Source organism: Sphaerodactylus townsendi, linkage group LG06, assembly GCF_021028975.2.
Source record: "Sphaerodactylus townsendi isolate TG3544 linkage group LG06, MPM_Stown_v2.3, whole genome shotgun sequence".
NCBI classification, from domain to species: domain Eukaryota; kingdom Metazoa; phylum Chordata; class Lepidosauria; order Squamata; family Sphaerodactylidae; genus Sphaerodactylus; species Sphaerodactylus townsendi.
The window spans coordinates 12,495,654-12,519,437 of record NC_059430.1 but is presented as its reverse complement, the minus strand read 5'-3'; the positions used below and the strand labels follow the sequence as shown (position 1 = coordinate 12,519,437).

The window sequence follows — 23,784 nt, the reverse complement described above, 5'->3', positions numbered from 1 at the left end:
TTGATTTTGTCAATTTGAAGATGTTTCAAGTCCTGCCCTAGTGTTTTCGGGGTGGTGTCCAGCATGCCAATTACCACCGGGACGACCTCAGCCATAGACGCTGAAGCTCCATTTTCAAATTGTGGTATTTAGTGACCTTCTCATGTTCTTTTTCAATGACCCTGATGTCACCAGTGACTGCTGTGCCGATGATGGTCACTTTCTTGTCCTTGATCACTGCGATGTACAGTGTATTACGTGCCAATAACTTGTCTGTTTGGATTTGAAAGTCCCACCGGATCTTGATCTTCTCAGTGGCGTAGCAGTGGCGTAGGAGGTTAAGAGCTCATGTATCTAATCTGGAGGAGCCAGGTTTGATTCCCAGCTCTGCCGCCTGAGCTGTGGAGGCTTATCTGGGGAATTCAGATTAGCCTGTACACTCCCACACAAGCCAGTTGGGTGACCTTGGGCTTAGTCACAGCTTCTCGGAGCTCTCTCAGCCCCACCTACCTCACAGGGTGTTTGTTGTGAGGGGGGAAGGGCAAGGAGAGTATAAGCCCCTTTGAGTCTCCTACAGGAGAGAAAGGGGGATATAAATCCAAACTCCTCCTCCTTCTCTGGGCAATGTTCCCACAAGTTTTAGCTGTCCTAATGTTATAATTCTTGCATAAATTCCAGTGGATCATCTTGGCCATAGAGGTCTGCCTCTGTTTGTACTCAGTCCGGGTGATCTTTTTGCAGTAGCTGAGGACACGATCTACAGTTTCGTCAGCTTCTTTGCACAATCTGCACTTTGCATCATCCGAGGATTTTTCGCTTCTGGCCTTGATCGAATCTGTTCTAACGGCCTGCTCTTGAGTGGCTAAAATCAGGGATTCAGTTTCCTTTCTCAGAGTTCCAGTTGTTAACCACAGCCAGGGCTTTTTGGTTGTCTACCTCATCCTTGATCTCCTGCAGAAATTGGCCGTGCAGTGCTTTGTCGTGCCAGCTTTCGGTCCTCATTTTAATCACATTTGTTTCTGTTTTCTTGTTTGGCTCTCTGGGTCTTCGGCAAATGTCTGTTCTTCACTTCAATCAATACCTGTTCTTGACTTTCACTCACATAATCGCTCAGTGCATGCTCTTCCTCTTCCACTGTTTGCTTTACTGGCAGTAAACCTCTGCCACCAGATCTCCAGGGAAGGTATAATCTATCAGTATCACTGCATGGGTGTAAAGCATGGCGCATTGTCATAAGCTTCCGAGTTTTTCTATCCAATGCATCCAACTCAGCCTGTGTCCCGTTGATGATTCCCGCAGTGTACCTGATGACGGGTATGGCCCAGGTGTTGATGGCCTTGATGGTATTCCCGCTGTTTAATTTAGATTTCAAAATTGTCCTGACCCTCTGGGTGTATTCTGCAAGAGATGTGGTTTCCCCACCTTTCAGAAAAGGTTGCCAATCCCTAGGGAGGTTCAAACAGTAAAAACCACTTTGCGCCACACGGCGATAAGTGCTAACGTACTTTTCTGAATAACCAGTGTTCTCAAACAAATCAAACTTTCTCTCGTAATATGATTTCAAAACCTCAACAATTATGTACTTAAAGTGATCCTTCTAAACATCAACTCATAAACCTTATTTGTTAAACCTATTCATGCCCGGATACATCTCAGGCATCGTATCCCCAAATAAAATATATATTTCAACAATACTTAATTGCAACCTCTGACACCAAATTGTACTTTCAACACACAGCGCATATTTATGGGCAACCATCAAACGCAGAATTAAACTTTCAAACTATAACGTATATTTTCAGGCTAATCAACCACCCGGAAGGGTTCGATCTCGCACTTTTCGTCTCAATGGCCCAATTAACCGTTACAAAATATACACCTCGTCATTATACACTCCATAACTTCCTAATCGCCTTCGTTCTCAAAAAGATTTCAAAATAAGACAGTATCCTGTGGACAAAACTGGAGGGTGGAGCCTGTGGCATTACACCTTTCTGAGGCCCCGCCTCTCCCCAAGCCCCGCCCTCCCCAGGCTCCACCCCCAAATCCCCAGGTATTTCCCAACTCAGAGATGGTAATACTGCTTTCAGATTTATTCAATACATCTTCTGCTGTCTGTTTTCAGCCAGGAAGACGAAAAAGCTTCACCAATACCCAAAACAGCAACTGCCATGACCTGCCGCCCCCTCCAAAAAAACGTGTTGCTTTGTTAGATCATTTCTCAATAACCCTAAAGGTACCGTTTCCCTGTGCGCACACGTACACACACTCCTGGTAGTGAAAAAAAATCACTATTATCCGCATATCCTGAATATACCCCCTTGGGTGTACGGCTTAAAACTAGCCACTCAGCAACCACTAAGTCCATCTGAGCGTGCCATTCCGACTCAATCAAGGCAGCAGGGGGAGGGAAAATCCGGAGTATCAGAAGCCGTAAATATCCCTGAACCTATCATTATTAATGATATTCCAAAGCCCTCTATTTTACATATTTAAGTAATTTAAGTATTATATTTCATCCTGCCAGAGCAAGACCTTTAGAGATCGTAATTGGACTACTAGAAATCTGTAATTTGCTGTTCCTAGAAAGTTAAAACGGGAACTATGGCAAAGGGCGGACTACAGGATAAAAAGGGAGAGCGCAAGATGGCAAGAAGATACTATTTTCACTCCCCGGCTTCGGAGTCTGAGGACTTTCAGCTCTCTTGTTTTCCTCCGTGCAAATTTCGCTTCGAAAGCAAGAGAGACAAGATGCTAAAATGTTCTGGGGTCGGCCGGTGGGTAAAAACACGACAAATAGGTTTCCAATTTTGTAGCCTCTTAAACGGTTTACCCTTCAGAAATATTCTCTGCTAAACGCTTAGCTGCAGCTATTAGAAGCTGTAGCCGCAGCAAAGGCGTACGCCTCCGACGTCCCACATAAATACAATCCAGCGCTCAAACTTGGACAATTCACCTTAGACTGTTACCGTTCCTCAGATCGAACAAATCCAAACGCTGCCTGAACGGATCGCAATGGATTCGTAAGAACCTTGCCCTCTTCGCTGTGCATTTCATGCCCACACACACTTCAATACTGTACACACACTTATATAATCTGTTTCCAATTGCATAATCATACCAAACTGGAAGAAAGCTACCGACACAGAAACAACTTGAATTAAATGCAACCCATCTCCAGGACGACGCATAAACTTTCCGGATAAGTTCTTGAAATAATGGAGAGAGAGAGAGAGACGTTGGACAGTGTGGAACTAAAACAATTTTGGCCAAAAAAGTAAGTATGCCTGCATGGAACAGAGTGCTACTGTGTGTATTTTTACACATATAAGCAGTGATGGAATTCAAATAATTTAACAACTAGTTCTTTACAAGCACCATTTTAACAACCGGTTCTGCCGAAGTGGCGCGAACCGGCTGAATCCCACCACTGCATATAAGCAGATACAGTATAGTTAGAAAACGGCAAGTCCCTGGTTCAAATTTGATCACTGCCATACTCATTAATTGGTTTTACGGATGCCCTGCTCTCCAATAAGGGGATCATAACATTCAGCCACCTTGCAGGGTTGTTGTAAGGATTATAAGAAGAAGAAGAAGAGTTTGGATTTATATCCCCCCTTTCTCTCCTGCAGGAGACTCAAAGGGGCTGACAATCTCCTTGCCCTTCCCCCCTCACAACAAACACCCCGTGAGGTGGGTGGGGCTGAGAGAGCTCCGAGAAGCTGTGACTAGCCCAAGGTCACCCAGCTGGCGTGTGTGGGAGTGCACAGGCTAATCTGAATTCCCCAGATAACCCTCCACAGCTCAGGCGGAAGAACGGGGAATCAAACCCAGTTCCTCCAGATTAGATACATGAGCTCTTAACCTCCTACGCCACTGCTGCTCTCCTACTAAGGTAACGAGTGAGAATCCCTTTGAATACTTGAAAGCATTAGGCAACTTATTATTACAAGCCCTTGTTTGTCTTCCGCGTTCATTTCAATGCTCAGACTACAAGAACGGCACACGTAAATATATATATTTTCAAATGGAAATAAATGTAAAGCATCCCATCTGGCAAAACAGGCTATCAGCTGAACGGGAAACAAATCAAACAAATAACATTTCATGCCGAATGTGTTTTCGTTGTCTCTCTCCCTTATTGATTTGTCGTTCAGTTCCCATGCTTGGCGAGAGCGAAAACAATCCGCAGACAGCCCCGCGAGTTCAAACTGTTGAGCAGACAAAACCTTATGATGCGCAAGGCCTCATGATGTGCCATCAAAGTAGAGAAACTTTGGGGAAAGGGAGGGAGCGCCCGTCACGCTCTTGACAGCCAACGCAGCTTGAGACTGGCAGAGATACTCCAGACAGCCAAACTCCATTTGCTTTCTCTGCCGATTCCAAAAAGAAGCTCACATTGCGCCCTTTGAGCTGCCTACTTGAGAGTAGGCCTACTTATACCTGTTTCTTGGGCAGCTTAATTCATCTTTGTGTGTGTGTGGGTGGGCGGAAGGGTCGTCGAAGAAGAAGAAGAAGAAGAAGAAGAAGAAGAAGAAGAAGAAGAAGAAGAAGAAGAAGAAGAAGAAGAAGAAGAAGAAGAAGAAGAAGAAGAAGAAGAAGAAGAAGAAGAAGAAGAAGAAGAAGAAGAGGAAGAGTTTGGATTTATATCCCCCCTTTCTCTCCTGCAGGAGACTCAAAGGGGCTGACAATCTCCTTGCCCTTCCCCCCTCACAACAAACACCCTGTGAGGTAGGTGGGGCTGAGAGAGCTCCGACAAGCTGTGACTAGCCCAAGGTCACCCAGCTGGCGTTTGTGGGAGTGCCCAGGCTAATCTGAATTCCCCAGATAAGCCTCCACAGCTCAGGCGGCAGAGCTGGGAAACAAACCCGGTTCCTCCAGATTAGATACACGAGCTCTTAACCTCCTACGCCACTGCTGCAAGAGAAACTGGACTAATAAGATACTTGGGGCAAAAGAAGACCTGTTTTCTTTTTAAGGACATTCTTTCCCAATGCTTTGAAAGTTGATTCCTACCATTCCTTTTCGATGGAAAAGGTGTTACCGGGTACAGTGCTGATGAAGCTTCAGCACTAAGTGAACGCACGCATACGCACACACGCACACACAGACACACAAGTTGGTGAAGATGAGAATAAAATCCTACAACAGGCTGAAAACAGACCCGTATATTGTTTAATTAAACTAATTCCCCAGTCTCATCAGACGTCTGGGGTTGCCATTCTCCAGGTGGGGGCTGAAGGGCTCCCGGGATTACAAATGGTTTTAAGACTACATGCACTGATGGCGAACCTTTTCGAGACCGAGTGCCCAAATTTCAACCCAAAACCCACTAATTTATTGCAAAGTGCCAACCCGGCAACTGAACCTGAATACTGAGCTTTTAGTTTAGAAAAAATGGTTGGCTCCGAGGCACGCGTTACTCAGGAGTAAGCTTAGTGAAGCAACTGTGCAACGCTTCCAACGGGTGAATCACGATCCTAGGAAGGTTTACTCAGAATCAAGTCCCATTGCCAGCAACCGAGCTTACTCCCAGGTAAAGGATCGTGTCCAGGCCAGCCTAGATGTGCGAGTGTGTGTGGGGGGGGTGATTTTCCACCCCCCCTCCCACATAGTGAACTCTGTGCACGAGTGCCCACAGAGAGGGCTCGGAGTGCCACCTCTGGCACCCATGCCATAGGTTCGCCACCACTGGACTACAGAGATCAATTCCCCTAGAGACAACGGCTGCTTTGGAGAGTCAACTCTAGGGAATGATACCCCTCTGACTCCCTTCCTTTCCCAAACTTCACTGTCCACCCCCAACCCTGAATTGGCAACCCTATCTGAGACCTGAAACTGGTGGCCATTTAACCCTGCCACTACCACTGCCAAAAAACCCCCACCCTGGATAGGTTCTGGTGGGTTTTCCGGGCTATGTGGCCATGGTCTGGTGGATCTTGTTCCTAACGTTTCGCCTGCATCTGTGGCTGGCATCTTCAGAAGTGTGTCACAGAGGGAAGTCTGTTGCACACTGTGTCCAGTGAGAAGGGAATGTTTTAGTGGGGTATAAATGTTCATGTCCCCAAGTCCAGGGAGCGACTCCACCCAAACAAAGGATTTTCATTCACCAATACTGCCGCTGCAGGGAATGCTAATGTGAATCACTCCCTAGACCAGTGGTGGCGAACCTTTGGCACTCCAGATGTTATGGACTACAATTTCCATCAGCCCCTGCCAGCATGGCCAATTGGTCATGCTGGAAGGGGCTGATGGGAATTGTAGTCCATAACATCTGGAGTGCCAAAGGTTCGCCACCACGGCCCTAGACTGAAAACGGCCCCACCACGGCCCCACCTGCAATACTATACTGTCAACCACACATTTGCATAGCAAGATCCACCTAAACCAGTGGTTCTCAACCTGTGGGTCGGGACCCCTCTGGGGGTCGCACGACCCTTTCACAGGGGTCGCCTAAGACTCTCTGCATCAGTGTTCTCCATCTGTAAAATGGATAAATGTTAGGGCTGGGGGTCACCACCACATGAGGAACTGTATTAAAGGGTCGCGGCATTAGGAAGGTTGAGAACCACTGACCTAAACACTTACTGATTGGTTCCCCACCTGGGGACGTGAAAATGTATGTCCCACTAAAACGTTCCCTTCTCACTGGACACAGTGTGTAACAGACTTCCCTCTGCGATACACCTCTGAAGATGCCAGCCACAGATGCTGGCGAAACGTTAGGAACAAGACCCACCAGACCACGGCCACACAGCCCAGAAAACCCACCAGAACCAGTTGAATCCGGCCGTGAAAGCCTTCGACAATACACTGACCACCCTTTGCTAGGATACTTTGCTAGCTAATCCGAAGTCACCCACAATATCCAGGAATGTTACCCAACTTCATAATTACTCTGACACAGCTTCTTCTAGTGTTTTCTGGCGCTCTGGATGAAAGTCAGTTCTGTTCCTCACCCCCCAGCCAAACGAAGGAGATTAAAACACAAGACTTACGTGACCAATTTTATAATTTAAATGTATGCCATTCGAAAAACGTGGTGTAAGAAATAAAGCAGAATGGCAGGCCCTAGGCAAGAAACCGGGCGCAATAACAGATGTGCTCCCAGTTTATATGTTTTGGATCTAAGAGAAACCTCCCAAAATAGCCAACTGGTGGTGGAACGCACCACCAAGTCACAGCCAACTTATGGTTCCCACCTGCAGGTTGCGGACTTTGCACAAAGCTGTTCCGACTTTTCGCCAACCCAACAGGGTTTTCGAGGCAAGAGACAAAAAGAGGGAGTTCGCCATGGGCCATTTCTGTGTAGCCACCCAGGAGTGGTCTCCCATCCAAATACCAACCGAGCCCAACCCTGCTTAGCTTCCGAGATAAGAACATAAGAACATAAGAAATAGCCTGCTGGATCAGACAGGAGTCCATCTAGTCCAGCATTCTGCTACTCGCAGTGGCCCACCAGGTGCCTTTGGGAGCTCACAGGCAGGATGTGAAAGCAATGGCCTTCTGCTGCTGCTGCTCCCGAGCACCTGGTCTGCTAAGGCATTTGCAACCTCAGATCAAGGAGGATCAAGATTGGTAGCCATAGATTGACTTCTCCTCCATATATCTGTCCAAGCCCTTTTTAAAGCTATCCAGGTTAGTGGCCATAACCACCTCCTGTGGCAGCATATTCCAAACACCAATCACACGTTGCGTGAAGAATTAGTCCTTTTATTAGTCCTAATTCTTCCCCCCAGCATTTTCACTGTATGCCCCCTGGTTCTAGTATTGTGAGAAAGAGAGAAAAAATTCTCTCTGTCCACATTTTCTACCCCATGCATAATTTTATAGACTTCAATCATATCCCCCCTCAGACGTCTCCTCTCCAATCTGACAAGATAGGGTTGGCCTGGGCCATCCAGGTGTGGGCTCCCTAACATTACCCTGATAATGCCACAGAAATGGATTTTACATGTTGACACGTTCAGCTAACCCCTGCATGCCTCACCCTAAGCCTTAAAATATTGAATGTTGTGTTTGACTGCACCAGGGCTGATGATAAACACCAAAGAATCCCAGCTAAAGATGCCTGCATTCTTCATCCTCATGCCTAGAACCAACTTAATCATCTCAGAAAAGCAAGCCATGTTATCTCCTAGCTTCATGGGTAACCAGCCTCTATTCCCCAGAGATTTGTCTCCGTTGCACCCCCAGCAAGCCCTGAGCTGCCAACAATTAAGCAACAATAGTAAACAGAGATAGTACATAGTTGGAAAAGACAAGACGTTTTCAGTAAAAGGACAGACAGACAGACAGACAGACAGACAGACAGACAGACAGACAGACAGACAGACAGACAGACAGACAGACAGAGACGATTGCTGCGGAGAGGCAAGTCCATGCGAAAATAATTAGAAAAACTAATATTCACAATTTCAATCTTTCTGGATCTATGAAATTAAACCAGATCCTCCGAGCCATCATTCACCAAATGGAAGCAACACACCCGTCACTGCACTAGCAACACGCATCCACCCTCACACAGCTGTTCTGAATCAGCCGTGACTTTGCACAAGTACAAAACTGTGTCTCAGTGGCAGTGCCTTGGCAAAAAGGGACTGGTTCCTAGATGTAGTTTACAAATTTTGCGCAAAGCAGTTTCATGGCGTAGATTTATTAAACGCTCAACCTTCACGTGTGGCTCTCCAGTGTCTATGGCAGTGGTGGCGAACCTATGGCACAGGTGCCAGAGGTGGCACTCAGAGCTCTCTCTGTGGGCACATGTGCACAGAGTTCGTCATGTGGGGAGGAATCGCTCTACACACACACACACACACACACACACACACACATCTAGGCTGGCCTGGGCCGCTGGGCTCGATTATTAGCATTAAACCTAAGACCTACTTTTGGGAAAGGTTAAGCGCTGTTAAGCGCTGTTAAACCCCACTGATTTTCATACGAAGAACTGAAGCGCGATTCTTTACCTGGGAGTAAGCTCGGTTGCTGGCAATGGGGCTTGCTTCTGAGTAAACCCTCCTAGGGTTGTGATTTACCCATTGGAAGAGTTGCACGGTTGCTTCAAAGCAAAGCCACCGACTACCACCAAGCTTACTCCCGAGTGACGCACGCCTCGGAGCCAACCGCTTTTTCTAAACTAAAACCTCAGTATTCAGGTTAAATTGCTGTGTTGACACTTTGCGATAAATAAGTGGGTTTTGGGTTGCAATTTGGGCACTCGGTCTCGAAAAGGTTCGCCATCACTGGTCTAGGGGGTAAATGTGTACCCAAACAAAAGGCATGGGGTTTAATAGTGAATCCTCGGAAAGTGACAAAAGGAAAACTCCAAACTGCAAAACTACAGAAGATGTACAGAGTGAAAGGAGCAGCATTTTCTCCATGGCAGATTTAGGACCTTCCTGACCTCTGAAATGGACCGTCAGTGAGCCTCTGAGCATGTCACAAAATTCAGGGAGGAATTTTCCTGACCGTTCAGCACCAACCCAGGTTTTCTCATCTACCACCTCGAACTCTAGCAAGCTCTGGTGTCTCAAAAGGATGAAATGCTTCTGAAACTGTCGATAAGCGGTAGGCTTCCGCTGCAATGCTCTCGCAGAATGTATGTTCAAAGCGCACGTCCCCTATAGTCAATTATAAAGCTAGAAACTTTTTGGCAGGGACGATCCTACCAGGGCACTCATGATTAGCCCCCATTTGCCAGTAGCTGTATCATTGCTACGCCTGTGTTGCTGTTCACTGTCAGTGGCAGTTACGTGGTCCGCTAGCACACTTCCTCCAGTCCCCTTTGCAGGAAGAAACCGAGTCTTGTATCCGTAGTCAGAGTTGGGTTTTTCCCCCCTCTCCCATGTTCTGCTTAACACTTGGGACAACTTTTAGCCGGAGTTACAGCAGGTCAACGCTTTGATTCCTGCAGACTCCAAGATCCTACTTGAGCCCAGCTCTGCCCAAATACTCAGATGCCGTCTCATCCAAAACAGCAGTTTGGAACAAGCACCATACAGTCAGATCGTCTTGCATTTGATACCGATCTGAAAACACACCAACGCTGTACAGTAAGAACATCACAAAAGACGACGGTATAGATCAGCTGATGGGTACCAAGTTAGCCCAGCATTCTGTTTCTTGGAAGCACAAATGCAGAGCATAACGGTAATGGTGTTTCTCAATTGCTAATATTTAGGGGCCCACTACCACTGGATGTGGAAGTCTGCTTAGGTGTCATGATGGCTAGTCATCGACAGTTCTGTACGCTTCAAGAATTTGTTTGATCTCTGTTTCAAAGCAATTCCTCCATAGAGCTAGAGTCATCACCCTATCTCAGTGGTGGTGAACCTATGGCACGGGTGCCAGAGGTGGCACTCAGAGGCCTCTCTGTGGGCACGCGCAAACAGAGTTGCCCCCCCCACACACACACCTAGGCTGGCCTGGGCCGCTGGGCTCGATTATTAGCATTAAACCTAAGACCTAGTTTTGGGGAAGCAGTGTAGGTAACCCTGTTAAGTCCAGTTAAACCCCACTGATTTTCATGCAAAGAACTAAAGCGCGATTCTTTACCTGGGAGTAAGCTCGGTTGCTGGCAATGGGGCTTGCTTCTGAGTAAACCCTCCTAGGGTCGTGATTCACCTGTTGGAAGAGTTGCACGGCTGCTTCAAAGCAAAGCCACCGACTACCACCAAGCTTACTCCCGAGTAACGCACACCTCGGAGCCAACCACTTTTTCTAAACTAGAACAGTATTCAAGTTAAATTGCCGTGTTGGCACTTTGCGATGAATAAGTGGGTTTTGAGTTGCAATTTGGGCACTCGGTCTCGAAAAGGTTCGCCATCGCTGCCCTATCTGGTGGCAGTGAATTCTGCAAGCGTCGTGCGCTCTTTAGTCTAAGTGCCAAGACCACAGAACGAATCCTACATAGGAGGAAAGACCACGCAGTCCGTCCTCTAAACTACACCAGCTCCGAACTATGTTCGCTCATTAGGACCGTGCATTGGGTGGCCCGTTATATAAATGCAAACACAAACGGCAACACGCAATAAAAATGCGCAGAGGGAAAAAGGGGGTGTGGGGGGAAATCGACCCACAGAACTCCGGGGTCCGGCGTGAAGCAAACGTTTCTCGAGACTTCATTTGTAAAAGGATTTCCCTCAAAGGTGGTGTAAAATGCAACAGAAAACACTTCATTACCCAAATGTAATGCACTCCGCAGGGGAAAAATATATATAGAATAACGGGGTATACCTCACGGCTGAAAAGAGTTAAACTGCATCTTCCGAAGCCAAAAATGCCCATGATCTGCAGGCGGAATTTGAGCGTATATTTGCTCAAAATGCAGGAAAACCATGGTTGTTGTTTTTTTTTTTAAAAGAACACCTACTTTGAAATACCTTTTAAGTTGGAAAAAGCAAGACACTTTCAGTAAAAGAATATATACATATTGAATATATGTGGGGTGGAGTTCTTTGATTGTTTTGGAGGCTAAGCAAGAATGATTAGGAGAAAAATAATAGTTGCATTTTCAGTCTTTATGGATCGATGAAAACGAACTGGATCCTCTAAACTACTGTTCCACCAAATGGAAGCAATCCCCCCCTCCCCCGTCTCTGCACAAGGAGCATGCATTTTGTGGTTCCACACTGCTGTTCTGAGCCAACTCGGGACTTTGCACAAGCACAAAATTGTGCCTTGGTGATCGCATAGTGACAAGAGAGGCTGGGTCCCAAAGACAGACTGCGGACATCGTGCAAAGTTGTTCCGTAGGGTCGATTAGTTGGTGGTGACTTGGGGCGGGGGGGCTATGTCCTAACGTCATTTTTGACCACTCTAGGACAAAAAAAAACGCAGTGTGCATCTCTACGCCCCTAATAACCTTTTCTAAAGAGATTTCGTACATCCGTGGTGACCATGCGGAAGTGTGAAAAGCTCTGGGGTATGGCTGTTCGTGCAACTGTGGAAATCCTGGGTCCAGGATTTCCACAGTTCTAATGGGATTTCGGACATCGATAGTGACACTACAGAAAACCCTTTGAGGCATCATTATTACTACAACTGAGCAAATCTCTGGCCCGAGACTACATCTTTATCTTGTTGATCTTCCAGTTAAAATCATGCGAAATTGCGAAGTGACTGGAACTATATTCAGAGAGATCCTATCACCTTGTTAACATGGGGTTTGTCTTACGATATAAATTGTTCCAGCTGATCTTTTGTATTCCGGTATCTTTAATCTAGATGAGTCTTATAATATTCGTTCTACCCAACCTTTTTATCAGAGTCTCTTCTCTAGCCGGAATCGTTTGCAGTGTGCAGAATCTGAGAATCAATCATATTCAACGCGGTGCTTTCTGTTCCTTTTAAATTTTTTGCCATGCAGCACATAATTTAGCATCTATACTCAGGAGTAAGCTCCATTTAGTTCAATGGGACTTGCTCCCTAGTAGGTACGTTTATGATTGAACTGTAAAAAAACATTATTAGAACACCGGGGGAATATTTTCAGCTAAGTTATATACATCCTGATTGCTACATGGATCTATCGAAAGGGGAGGACAATGTCTCTCTCAACGTGGATCTTCAAGGTGTAAAATTAGCCTCCGCTAAGCAAATAATCTGTGCCACAGTTTTCACGCTGGTAATTATTATACCCACTCTAATGAATTAGTCAACAAGCAGAACGGCCAAAGGACACATCAGTCAGAAACGCCAAGCGTGCTAGAAAACGAACAAATGGACCCAAACTGTCGACAGGTTCCCCCCCCCCAAAATCCCAACAGGTTAAGCTCCAATCCTGCTGGCAGCATTACATCTTAACTGAGCGGTGTAAAAGAAGGAATGCAGTTTCCTGGAGTTGCACCTTGCAAACGCTGCCGACCACTCACCTTGGCTACGAAAGCCATTTGGAACAAGGTGCGGCACTGGCAATCTATCCAGTGTTCAGGTGGGTAGCCACGTTAGTTCGAAGAAGCAGAACAAAATTTGAGTCCAGTAACATTTTAAAGACGGACTAAATTTTCCAGGGAATAAACTTTTGTGGGTCAAAAGTCTACAAAATCTTGCTGATGTTGTCTCTTCCACCCCCAGCCCCCAGTACAATTTGCCCACAAAAAAAAGTATTGTCCTTGGCAGGAACTATGGCGGGGCAACCGTTAGAATTAGAATTCTCCCAAGGTGAGATGGTTATTCTCTGGAAAGGAAGATGCTGTGTCCTCCGTTCTCAAATACCCCCCTAGCGGCTGGCTTGGATTAAGCATCACTAGATCTCCAGAGAAGCGAGACAGAAAGCAGGCTTTTGGAAAGAGGGACAGTTTGCAGGAGGAACAGGTTTCGTTTTGTTTTAATGGGAAATCTCGAACCAACCTCACGCCTTTCAAAGACAAATATCTGAAATCGTCCAAAACAGCTTTCAAAGCCGCGTTCATTTTTTGGTCAAGTTGTTTTAAAAACCTAACCAGTTAAAAGAAATTGCACACTTGAGCCTTTTAGAGCTATACCACTGTATGGGCTGCCGGGCCAGACAAGTAGCTAATTTGGACAAGTAAACTAAACAACATATTTGTAGATTGTGGGGCGGGTGGGGGTGAAAATCAAGTAAGTCCAGCAAGTTATCCAAACATGTCCCCCAAGTGGATTTTATTTATCTTTTTGGCGTCATTAAAAAAAAATTAAGTACATCTCCATTGATCCTTTTACATAATATTAGGAGTAGACTTATGCTTCAGAAGTACCAAATAAAACATTCTGGCGGAATCGATTGCACGCTTCCACTAACGTAATACTCTCTGCAACACATTTTTTTTTTTACCCAGAGCACAAAATATTACAACTATTAAGAAGATTATTTGCCATCGCCAGGTAGCCCAAAGGTACTAAGGAGCTCCATATGGTTTATATTTGGGATAAGGGCTCTTTTGTCAGACAAACTGCCACAGAAAACTGAAGGAACGGGGAAATAGCAGAACCACTGATTCACCTTCGCTAAAATGCATATATTTGGCAAACAGGTTTAAAAATAACTAATGCAAAAAAAAAAAAAAACCCCACACACCCAGAGTCATATTCTCAGCGCCTTATCTACAGTTAGGTCCTTGGGTAACTGCCCACACATTTTCTAGCTCCGTAAGAACAGCCTGCACAAATGCAAAATATAGATTTCCTAAGGAGCTAACAGAAACTTATTCCATTCCTTTGAAAAGGCACCATGGCTAAAACAACAAGACAGGTTGTCACATTTTTAATAAGGCTCTGACACAGATATAGCTGCTAGTTAAAAGCCCCCTAAGAAGCTGTAAATACCTCATGCATTCATTATGCTTAATGTCTCTGGACAACAGGGGGAAAAGAACAGGGAGGGGGGAATAAGTCCTCTCAGCTTGTCGAGGTATCAAGGAAACGCACTGCAGGAACAATTTTTTTAAGTCGCATGGCTCGAGTTCAAAAGGCGGGGGGGAAGTTCCCCAACCTCTGTCCCTGTCACTTCGAAAAATTAACCCCTTCAACAACCTAAGGGCACGTTCAACTACCCAGAATCTCTTTGCCTTAAAATACCTGCCGGCAAAACAAGGGGTCATTTCCTGAGAGCCGTTTCAGCCCCATTTCACAGTTCTAGCCACAGAGGAATCGTATGGAAATATCTGTCCCGGACGTACAGGCGGCCAGGTAAAAACTATTCCCGCAAGTTGCAGCCAAAGACATTTCGGAAAGACGCGAAGTGTGCAATCTGGCTTTGACATATTGCCACACACACTGAACAAAAAAAAATTATTCCATACAGGGTGAAGACGGAGGGCCAAATGCTATTTTGTCAGAATCGTTACTGGTGAGGGTTTGCACACAATCGATGCCCAAATCTAAGAAACAGGAGTCTTGGGGTTGGGTGGTGATTAAATGAAGCCGCATACCAACTGTTAAGACAATTACCTACTTCAGCTTTTTTTTAAGGGGGGAAAATATTACAGTCCATCCATTCTAGAAGAGCATTCTAGCATGTCATTCTGACCAGGCCCTCTGACAGAAGGGAGTGCATTTTTCCACATCGTTCCACAGACACCAACAGCACAAGGGGGTGCCAAGAGGTTTTGTTTGTTTGTTTGTTTCTGGGGAAATTTTTTAACACAGAACCGTGATATAGGGAAAGAAAGATTTTGTCATTTGGTGGTGTTGGAAGGACCCCAGAATAAATACAGTGGGAGGCCTAGTTGACATGTGTCAGGCAACTCTGAATATTATTGTCCTGGGGGAAAAAAATATACAAGGCTTAACACCCTGGATTTTTTGCAGCCAATTGGTGCGATTCTCCAGAATTTGGGCTGTCAGCTGCTAATCTAAGCTTCTCCACAGTTTTTCAGAGCGAGACGATCGCTCAGTTAACTTTGCTCCTTGCAACGCACCCTTTCCTCTCCTCGCTTTCCCGGACTTTTTAAAAAGAGGACAATCCACCCTTCACCTTGAAGGCGCAGGAGTGAACATACACCTCTCTCCTTTCATGCTGTCCACGGTATGCTTTGCAGGAGTGCAGAGACGCAACAGCATGCTTCAACTACTTGAGATTTGAAAAGCATGCAAGCACCGTGGCCATAATTAAATCAGACCCTTCATCTAGATTTTTAGGAACACACTCGGTGTTTATACTGAGCGTCTCTGCGCTTTTAGCCATTCTTCTAAACTTTGCAGAGATGTCTGAGGACGTTTGGGTCCTTTCGACCTGCTTCTCGGGAAAGCCAAACTTCACGTTTAATTGCCTTACTAATGCAGGGTTTTGCACAAAAAAGGGGGCTTTGTTCCCCCTTTATGGTTGACAGACATCCCAGTATGAAATCCAGCTGTCCCAAGTACCCCCCATCGTAACTCGCCCGTCAACAATCCCAGAAAAATGGAAAGGCTGATCTAGTTAGAATATCCCGGTATCTTTTAACTGGGATCTGCCTTTGGCCGCAAATGTAAACAGCTCTTTCCACTAGGATCCGGTCCCAATTTAGAAACAAAGACCCAAAAGAAGGCAGAACGGAATAACTTTGCTGAACACGCTAGCCACCTCTCAGGCTTGGGCGAGTTAATTCAAAGAAGCTAGCTGATGTTAATAATGCCACTGCTTCTGGACAGGTTTTCATTCTCAACTCCTACTTTATCACGATTAAAAGCAAAAGGGGGGGGGGAGAGAAGGCACCCGCAGGCCAAAACAAAGGCAAGAGACGTTCCCTGTCTATTAACGCCATCGGCTTCCCTACAAAGTTTCTGAAAGTTTCAGAACAAATCAAAGCAACAGGGGAAACAGGGAGAGATCCCTTTCAGCACTTAACTGAAAACCAAGCCACCACGAGCATTCCTGAGAATGGATCCAGAGCTCCTGGTAGCTCACCGTCCAGTTCCTAAATGGGCCCTGAACGTATTAATAACGCCGTCATTTGTATCTGACAGGTGGTAGCACTGTAATTTCAGAGGACGTGCAGAGCACATCCCCAGCTCTTTTACGGGAAACAAAGATTACAACACCCCTGACTCGGCAACACGGGTTTTCACGGAACTGCAGATGTCCAGTCGTCAATACAAATCCACAACCCGGACAGCGTTCCATGTGTGTGCAGCGACAGTCAAACACACCAAATGTAAACAGACGGTAATGATTAACAGCCACGGGTTTGTATTCCCAGCTTAAAACCCCAGATGGAAAACGGTAAATAAAAAGAACTGTGTTGCAGGATTCCTGTCCCCCAACACACGCACACTTTTAATCGCTTTTAACTGTCTACGTGGATAGCCACCCACCTGCAAAGGCATTGTGTCACAGTAGCCAAACTCTGAAAGCATATTGCATTGGGGAAGGGAGGGAGGTTAAGATGGGTTATCCCTTTGCCAATCGAAAAGTTGACTTCAAAATGAAAACGAAACCGGGTGTCACTAAACTGGACACGCAAAGGTGCTGAGAAGCTAGGGAATTCAATATGTCCTCCTGAATTCTGCCCCTGGTTCGGCTCCTGCGGGTATGGGAGCCCAAAAGAATAATCCGCCCGCTTACTCAGATATGTGAATCTATGGCCAGGTTCGGTTTGGTCGTCTGTGTGTCCCCACAGGAGGCAAATCACGCTGCAAAACAGCGACAGCCAAGTTAAAAACTAGGTCCGCTAAGATAAACAGTTCAACTCTCTCAGGTAAGGCCGTATCACAATATTATGAAAAGGTGGGGAGGGGGAAATGTCAGCGGTTTTAAACAAAGGAGGGGAAATTAATTGGATCAAATAAAACCTTGGAAGGAGTTCAAAAGTTCCCGTCCGAGGTGTTTCCCGACATGGCAGAGTTTTGAACTTGCAAAGTAAAAGTAGGAGTTCTTGTCTTTCTTTCTTTTTCTTTTTAAAAGCCCTCCTATGGCTGGTCTCCATTTACTTTGCTGGTTTCAGAGACACTCTATCTAGCCGTTCTGATCTCCCTTGTCTAATCTGAGCACTCCTTCGCTCTCTACTTGGCACTCCTCTGCCTTCTTGAGATGTTTGAGAGGTTTTTTCTCCCCCACCCCTTCCCCGGTGCCTATTACTATCATATTCAGCAGTTTGAAGGCTGAGCAGCTTGGCTTAACATATTTTTTAACCAGCTGGTCTCTCACCTAGCCCCTCACTGCATAGTCGGATGCGACCAAATGTTTTCGCTCGCAGAAGGCGATTTGGGGAGGAGAAGGTAAGAGGCGTCCATTCTGACAATTAAGACTTTTGCTGGCTATTTGTTTGTTTATTTGTTTATTTTAAAAAGGGGGGGTCCCCTTAGAGAATGCAAACTTTGGCTTCCTTCCCTACAGTTCAAACAAGAGGGAAATGCAGAAAAAGTCCATTGTCGCCAGGGAAAGGTGCCCCCCCCAGGCTGTCCGGAAGAAACTGTATACAACTGGTCAAGAGGGAGTCTTCTAAACATATTTCTAAAAGGGCAGATTTGCACGAAATAAACAGTAGTTTAGGCTCCAAGGGGGAAGAGCTACTGTCAGGAGCAAATGCACGCCTCTTGACTGAGTAGGTTGGCCGCCAAAAAAAAATCAAAATATCAGGGCTTGACCCTTAGGGTCAAAGGAGGTTTTCACAGAGGGCAAAGTTCCACTTTCTTCCCTTAAAATCTCATCTGCCCTGCCTTACGTCCATCTCTTCCCTGCCTCCTGAAAGGGCGATATTGGGCCCCCCCTCAAGAAGCCCTCCGATCAGAGCCACCAAATAAAGGCGCTTGCAAACTTTCCTGGGAAAAGTTTCAAAGACCCGGCACTGCTCTTCCATTCATCCCAGGCAGCCTTCTCTGGCAAGACAGAAACCCTATTTTTTTCCACCCCCCAAAAGAAGCGGGGAAATATACACCAGATCTGCCTAGGACACCCTAGGCTCTCATTATCTTAGCAGATTAATTCAGAGAGAGAGGGGGGAAAAAAAAACCCAGATAGGGGAAGGGGGGTGGTGAGAAATCAGTAGGAAAGAGAAAAGGGAGAGAGAGGCAGAAAGAAGAGATTCAGTTGTGATGAGAGATTCATCCAAACCTCCGGCAAGGAGCTCAGCAAAATCCTGCCGAAGTAGGTTACAGGAGTTGGGGTGATCCCTTTTCAATCTAATTCCCAGCAAGGAGGGAAAAGAGGGGGGGGGGGGTTGTTTGGAAATAAACAAGCAAAGACCCATCCGCCGCAATCTGACTTTACAAGCACGTTGCAAAGGGGAGAGAGGAGCTCCTGTTCCTGAAGCTGGAGGTGTCTGTCTTTCTCTCTTTCCTTTCCTTTCCTTTCCTTCCCTTCCTCCTTTCTCTTTTCCCCCCTTCTCCTCCCGTTTGGTCCCCCTTTCATTCCGCAGCCAGGCGTGGGAGCAAAGTTGCACTTTGGGGAAGCGCAACATCTTTGCAAAATAATACATACAGTCAGCACAGATCCTAAGAAAGCAAGCTAGGGGGAAGAGACGGATGCATGCAAACGCGGGGGATCTCTTGCACTCACCTTTCAAACTCCGGGGGTAAATCGGGGTCAGTGAGCATGCTGGAAAAACCGCACCGGTTCGGTCCTGGTTTGGTTTTGGGGTTGTTGTTGTTATTGTGGTTGTTCCTTTTCTTTTCCCTCCACCCCCCCGCCCTCCCTTTGTCACGGCAGCCACCTAGGATCGCCTCCGACTGGACCTGTCAAGTGGATTCCCAACCTCCTAAACCTATGGATATTTTTTTCCTGCCTTTTTTTCCCCCCTGCCCTCCCTTCCCCGCCTCTCCCTCCAGCCCTCGCTCCACTCCCTCTGCCTAGAGGAGGGCGCCTTGACCAGGCTCTTAAAGGGACAGCGCGCTTTCCGCGTGCCGCGCGCTCCCCCCGCAGCTGCGCCCCCCCTCCCACCTCAGGGGGCCCGTCCGCACCGTCCCCGCCGCAACAGCCTGGCCAAGTCAGCGCCTTGCGAGCTGCCTGCCCTCCCCCTCCTCCTCCTCCTCTTCCTCCTCCTCCTCCTCCTCCTCCCTCCCCCCCCCCCTCCACATTGTCAGCCTCATCCCACTGCGAGACGCGCACATGCCCAGCAATATCCTGCCGAAGCCCCGACCCCCAAACTTTGGGGAGAGGAACGAACCGGCAAACTCCCCCAAAACAAGCCCCCAATTTCAGGAAAGGTGTTGCGGGGCGGGGGGGGGGGACGATCTGGGCCGAATGAGGGACGGTTTCTAATATGCAGATCGATCGATCGATCGATCAGTCAGTCAGTCAGTCATCTAGGACGGTCATGGATCCGCAGAAGAAAATGTTTGGTGACAGAGTCATTATAAGGACATACCTGCCTGCCTACCTACCTGGGTGTATATATGCATAGGTAGGTAGGTAGGTAGGTAGGTAGGTAGGTAGGTATTATATACTATCAACATGATGATGATGATGATGATGATGATGATGATGATGATGATGATGGATGGTAGGTAGGTAGGTAGGTAGGTAGGTAGGTAGGTAGGTATTATATACTATCAACATGATGATGATGATGATGATGATGATGATGATGATGATGATGATGATGGATGGTTGGTAGGTAGGTAGGTAGGTAGGTAGGTAGGTAGGTAGGTGGTAGGTAGGTAGGTAGGTAGGTAGGTGGTAGGTAGGTAGGTAGGTAGGTGGTAGGTAGGTAGGTAGGTAGGTAGGTATTATATACTATCAACATGATGATGATGATGATAGGTAGGTAGGTAGGTAGGTAGGTAGACAGACAGACAGACAGACAGACAGACAGACAGACAGACAGACAGACAGACAGACTGACTGACTGACTTGTGTGAAGCTACAGATATAAACACAGAGACATAGATACACATATATCCTTTTAAAAACTCTGTATCTATTAGTATATATCATGTTGATAGTATATATTTTAATATCTGTGTATTAACAACTCTTTTATATACATACACTCGTATGTGTGTATGTACATATGCATACATATACACATATTCCATATAGATATAGATATTAACGTACAGTGTACATATTTATGCTCATATATACGAAAGCATATACATATTAATGAACACACATATTATATATATATATATATAAGTCTGTGTATGTGTGTGTGTATGAAAACACACACACACGTTTATGCTTTCTTTGCCTTTGTGGCAAATTACAGGAAGATTTCTCATGTACAGAAACAGAAATACACATGCTCTTAATAAAAAAAAACAGATTTTTGATTTTTTCCTGCCCCCCCCTCGTTTGCTGGAGGGGGTGACCCTGCCCCCCTCGCTATATTCCCCCTCTGTATTTTGCATCTGTATTTATTTCATACACACACACACATATATTTATTGGCATGTGTATCACAGGAAGCCTATATAAACATCCTAATCTAATTCTGCCAATCAGGATCAATCCGGGAAAGGGCGCAATCAGGATCCATGGGGCGGGGGGGGGGGGAAGAGAGATCATCTGGAATGGATTGTGGGTTTGTGTGTTGACATCAAAGCCAAGAGAGTTTACACCAACTCACAGGTACTGAAGCCACTTAATGAAAGAGTCTCAGCAAATTCGACTAACCTCCCCAAACAAATCTGGCCAGAAGGCAACGATCCATCCCACAAGGGCCCATATTTTATTTCACGTGCTCCTGAATCTATGTCTGCAGTCCTGCATTTCTGCATCACACCTAGGAGTAAATGCAGAGGCGTGTGGGCACAGTTTTTCTTTTTCCCCCCTAATCCCTACTGGAGTCTGTGAACAGGGATTATCTGACACACAAGCTATACACTTTCCATCACTTTTGCCTTTGTATAGGTGAAAGGCTGGGTGGGGGGGGGGAGAGAGAGAGAGAGAGAGAATGGGACAAGAATGGGGTGAGATCGGTAGCCAAAGCAACTTTAAACAAGGGACTGCCCATTAAAACAGAAAAGCACTTAGCAACTCCTTCAGACTTTAGCAAGAGCAAGAGGGAGCACGAAGGGATGTCCCCATAGGCGTTTGCATCCCGGGAGTTATCAAAGGTATATATATTTTTTAATATACGGTCCTATCGATGCGACGTGCATGCGTTATTTCCCCCTCCCTCCTCACCTCTTCTTCATCTTTTCCCCTTAAAAAAAAAAGCCCTCTCTCGCTCTGAGCAAGGGGGAAAAGAAACCCCCGCACAACAATCAGGCATTGTTCCACGGAAAGAAAAGCAACTTTGACAGATTGAAATATACCAGAGGCCCCTTCAAGGAAACCTGTAAACAACATGTCATTCACTCTGTCGGGTTTCACCGCTGCGCTCACAAAAAAAGTGCCGTGAAAAGGCCTGGCACCAACAACACCACCACAACACAATGGGGCGGGGGGGGGGGGGGAGTAATTTTTACACCCCGTCCCCAGCCCTGAAAAAGCAGCTCCTTATTTCCAAACGCCATCAAATGGATGCGTTTGATCAGATGGAAACGAAAAGGGAAGCCGGGCATACGTGTGCGCGCGTGCTTGTGCGTCTACATGTTTCCCCGAATATAAGGCATCCCTTGAAAACAAGACGTAGTAGAGGTTTTGCTGAAGTGCGAAATATAAGGCATCCTCCGAAAGTAAGACGTAGCAAAGTTTTTGTTCGGAAGCATGCCCGACGAACAGAACACAGAAAAATAAGACATCCCCTGAAAATAAGACATAGCGCATCTTTGGGAGCCAAAATTAATATAAGACACTGTCTTGTTTTCGGGGAAACACGGTATGCGTACACACAACTTATGTGCATTACAAACAACAGCGATCCCACATCAAAACTAGGTACACACAGTGGTGGGATTCGAATAATTTAGCAACCGGTTCCAGTGGTGGGATTTAAATCATTGAACAATTGGTTGTACCCTGTTTCCCCGAATATAAGACATCCCCGGAAAATAAGACGTAGTAGAGGTTTTGCTGAAGTCCGAAATATAAGGCCTCCCCCGAAAGTAAGACGTAGCAAAGTTTTTGTTTGGAAGCATGCCCGACGAACAGAACACAGAAAAATAAGACATCCCCTGAAAATAAGACATAGCGCATCTTGGGAAGCCAAAATTAATATAAGACACTGTCTTGTTTTCGGGGAAACACGGTATGTGTACACGCAACTTACGTGCATTACAAACAACAGCGGTCCCACATCAAAACTAGGTACACACAGTGGTGGGATTCAAATAATTTAACAACCGGTTCCAGGGGTGGGATTTAAATCGTTGAACAATCGGTTGTATACAAGAGGCATTTTAGCAACCGGTTCTGCCGAAGTGGCGCGGACCGGCTGAATCCCGCCACTGGGTACACAGCCGCATGAATGGAGACCTCCAGCTCCATTCGGCTTGGAGATGGCTATTGTGTTCTTCTGGCCTCTTTTGGCTTCTTCCAGTGGTTTGCAGATGGACGGTTATTCTTTCCCCTGCCCAGCTAACGTAAAAGGGAGAATACATCTACGGGGTTTCCAGTTCTGGGGGTTCCAGGAACATCACGGCTTCCTTACCCACTTCCAAGTACACTGATAACAATATGGCAGGGAGAAAGGTAATTTTGCATAAGGGCCCTGGACATGAGGTGCCGAGGAATTGTGCTTGCACATGTGACCACTGCAGCTTGCCCCACAACATACCCTGTTTCCCCGAATATAAGACATCCCCGGAAAATAAGACGTTGTAGAGGTTTTGCTGAAGTGCGAAATATAAGGCATCCCCCAAAAGTAAGACGCAGCAAAGTTTTTGTTTGGAAGCATGCCCGACGAACAGAACACAGAAAAATAAGACATCCCCTGAAAATAAGACATAGCGCATCTTGGGGAGCAAAAATTAATATAAGACACTGTCTTATTTTCGGGGAAACACGGTAGCACAAAAGGGGCATTTCCAGGGGCTGTGGGTCAGCATTGTATTTTGACTCCCAGAGGCTCAGGGTAGATCTTCCAACATGATTTGCACACAAACAGCTACAGGAAAAGAACCCTGCTATCTCCTTACTGACTGAATTCAACCAATACCCCCCCTTCCAAAATAAAGTTAAAGCACAGCGCCCCCACCCACCCCAACCCAGTAAGGTAAAGAAGGGAAGGTTAGGGAAGCCCTCTACTGTCAAAAAATGCTGAATGAAATGGGGGGGGGGGGCTCTTTAAATTATGACTGTATTCCCCTAGGGACCTCAATGACGGGTGGGAAATAAGTAGGCAGATACATAAACAAATGCCCTCTGACCTTTAAAAGGGGACTCCCTCCCGCCAGAATTCCATCCAACTCCTTGGCTTCCTTTATTAAGTCAATCCATCTCCTATTGGGTCTTCCAATAGCACCCACCCATCTATTCCAGAAGTGGAGCACAAAGGGAACAAAACTTCCTTTAAAAAAAATACCCCGAGATAA

At 46.3% G+C, this 23,784-nt stretch overlaps 1 protein-coding gene across 4 annotated transcripts in view; it reads right to left on the bottom strand.

Annotated features, from left to right (window-relative positions):
* SOX5 (SRY-box transcription factor 5) overlaps positions 1-23,784 on the bottom strand; it is a 633,967-nt gene that overhangs the window by 513,011 nt on the left and 97,172 nt on the right. For 3 of the 4 annotated variants that reach the window (XM_048499517.1, XM_048499519.1, XM_048499518.1), the window contains exon 1: positions 18,923-19,142. The exons of the other annotated variant lie outside the window; for it this stretch is intronic. In XM_048499517.1, coding sequence (XP_048355474.1) covers positions 18,923-18,960 — 38 coding nt within the window. In that variant the 5' untranslated portion in view covers positions 18,961-19,142. Of the gene's footprint in view, positions 1-18,922; positions 19,143-23,784 lie in introns of those variants that run through there. 4 annotated transcript variants of the gene reach the window in all.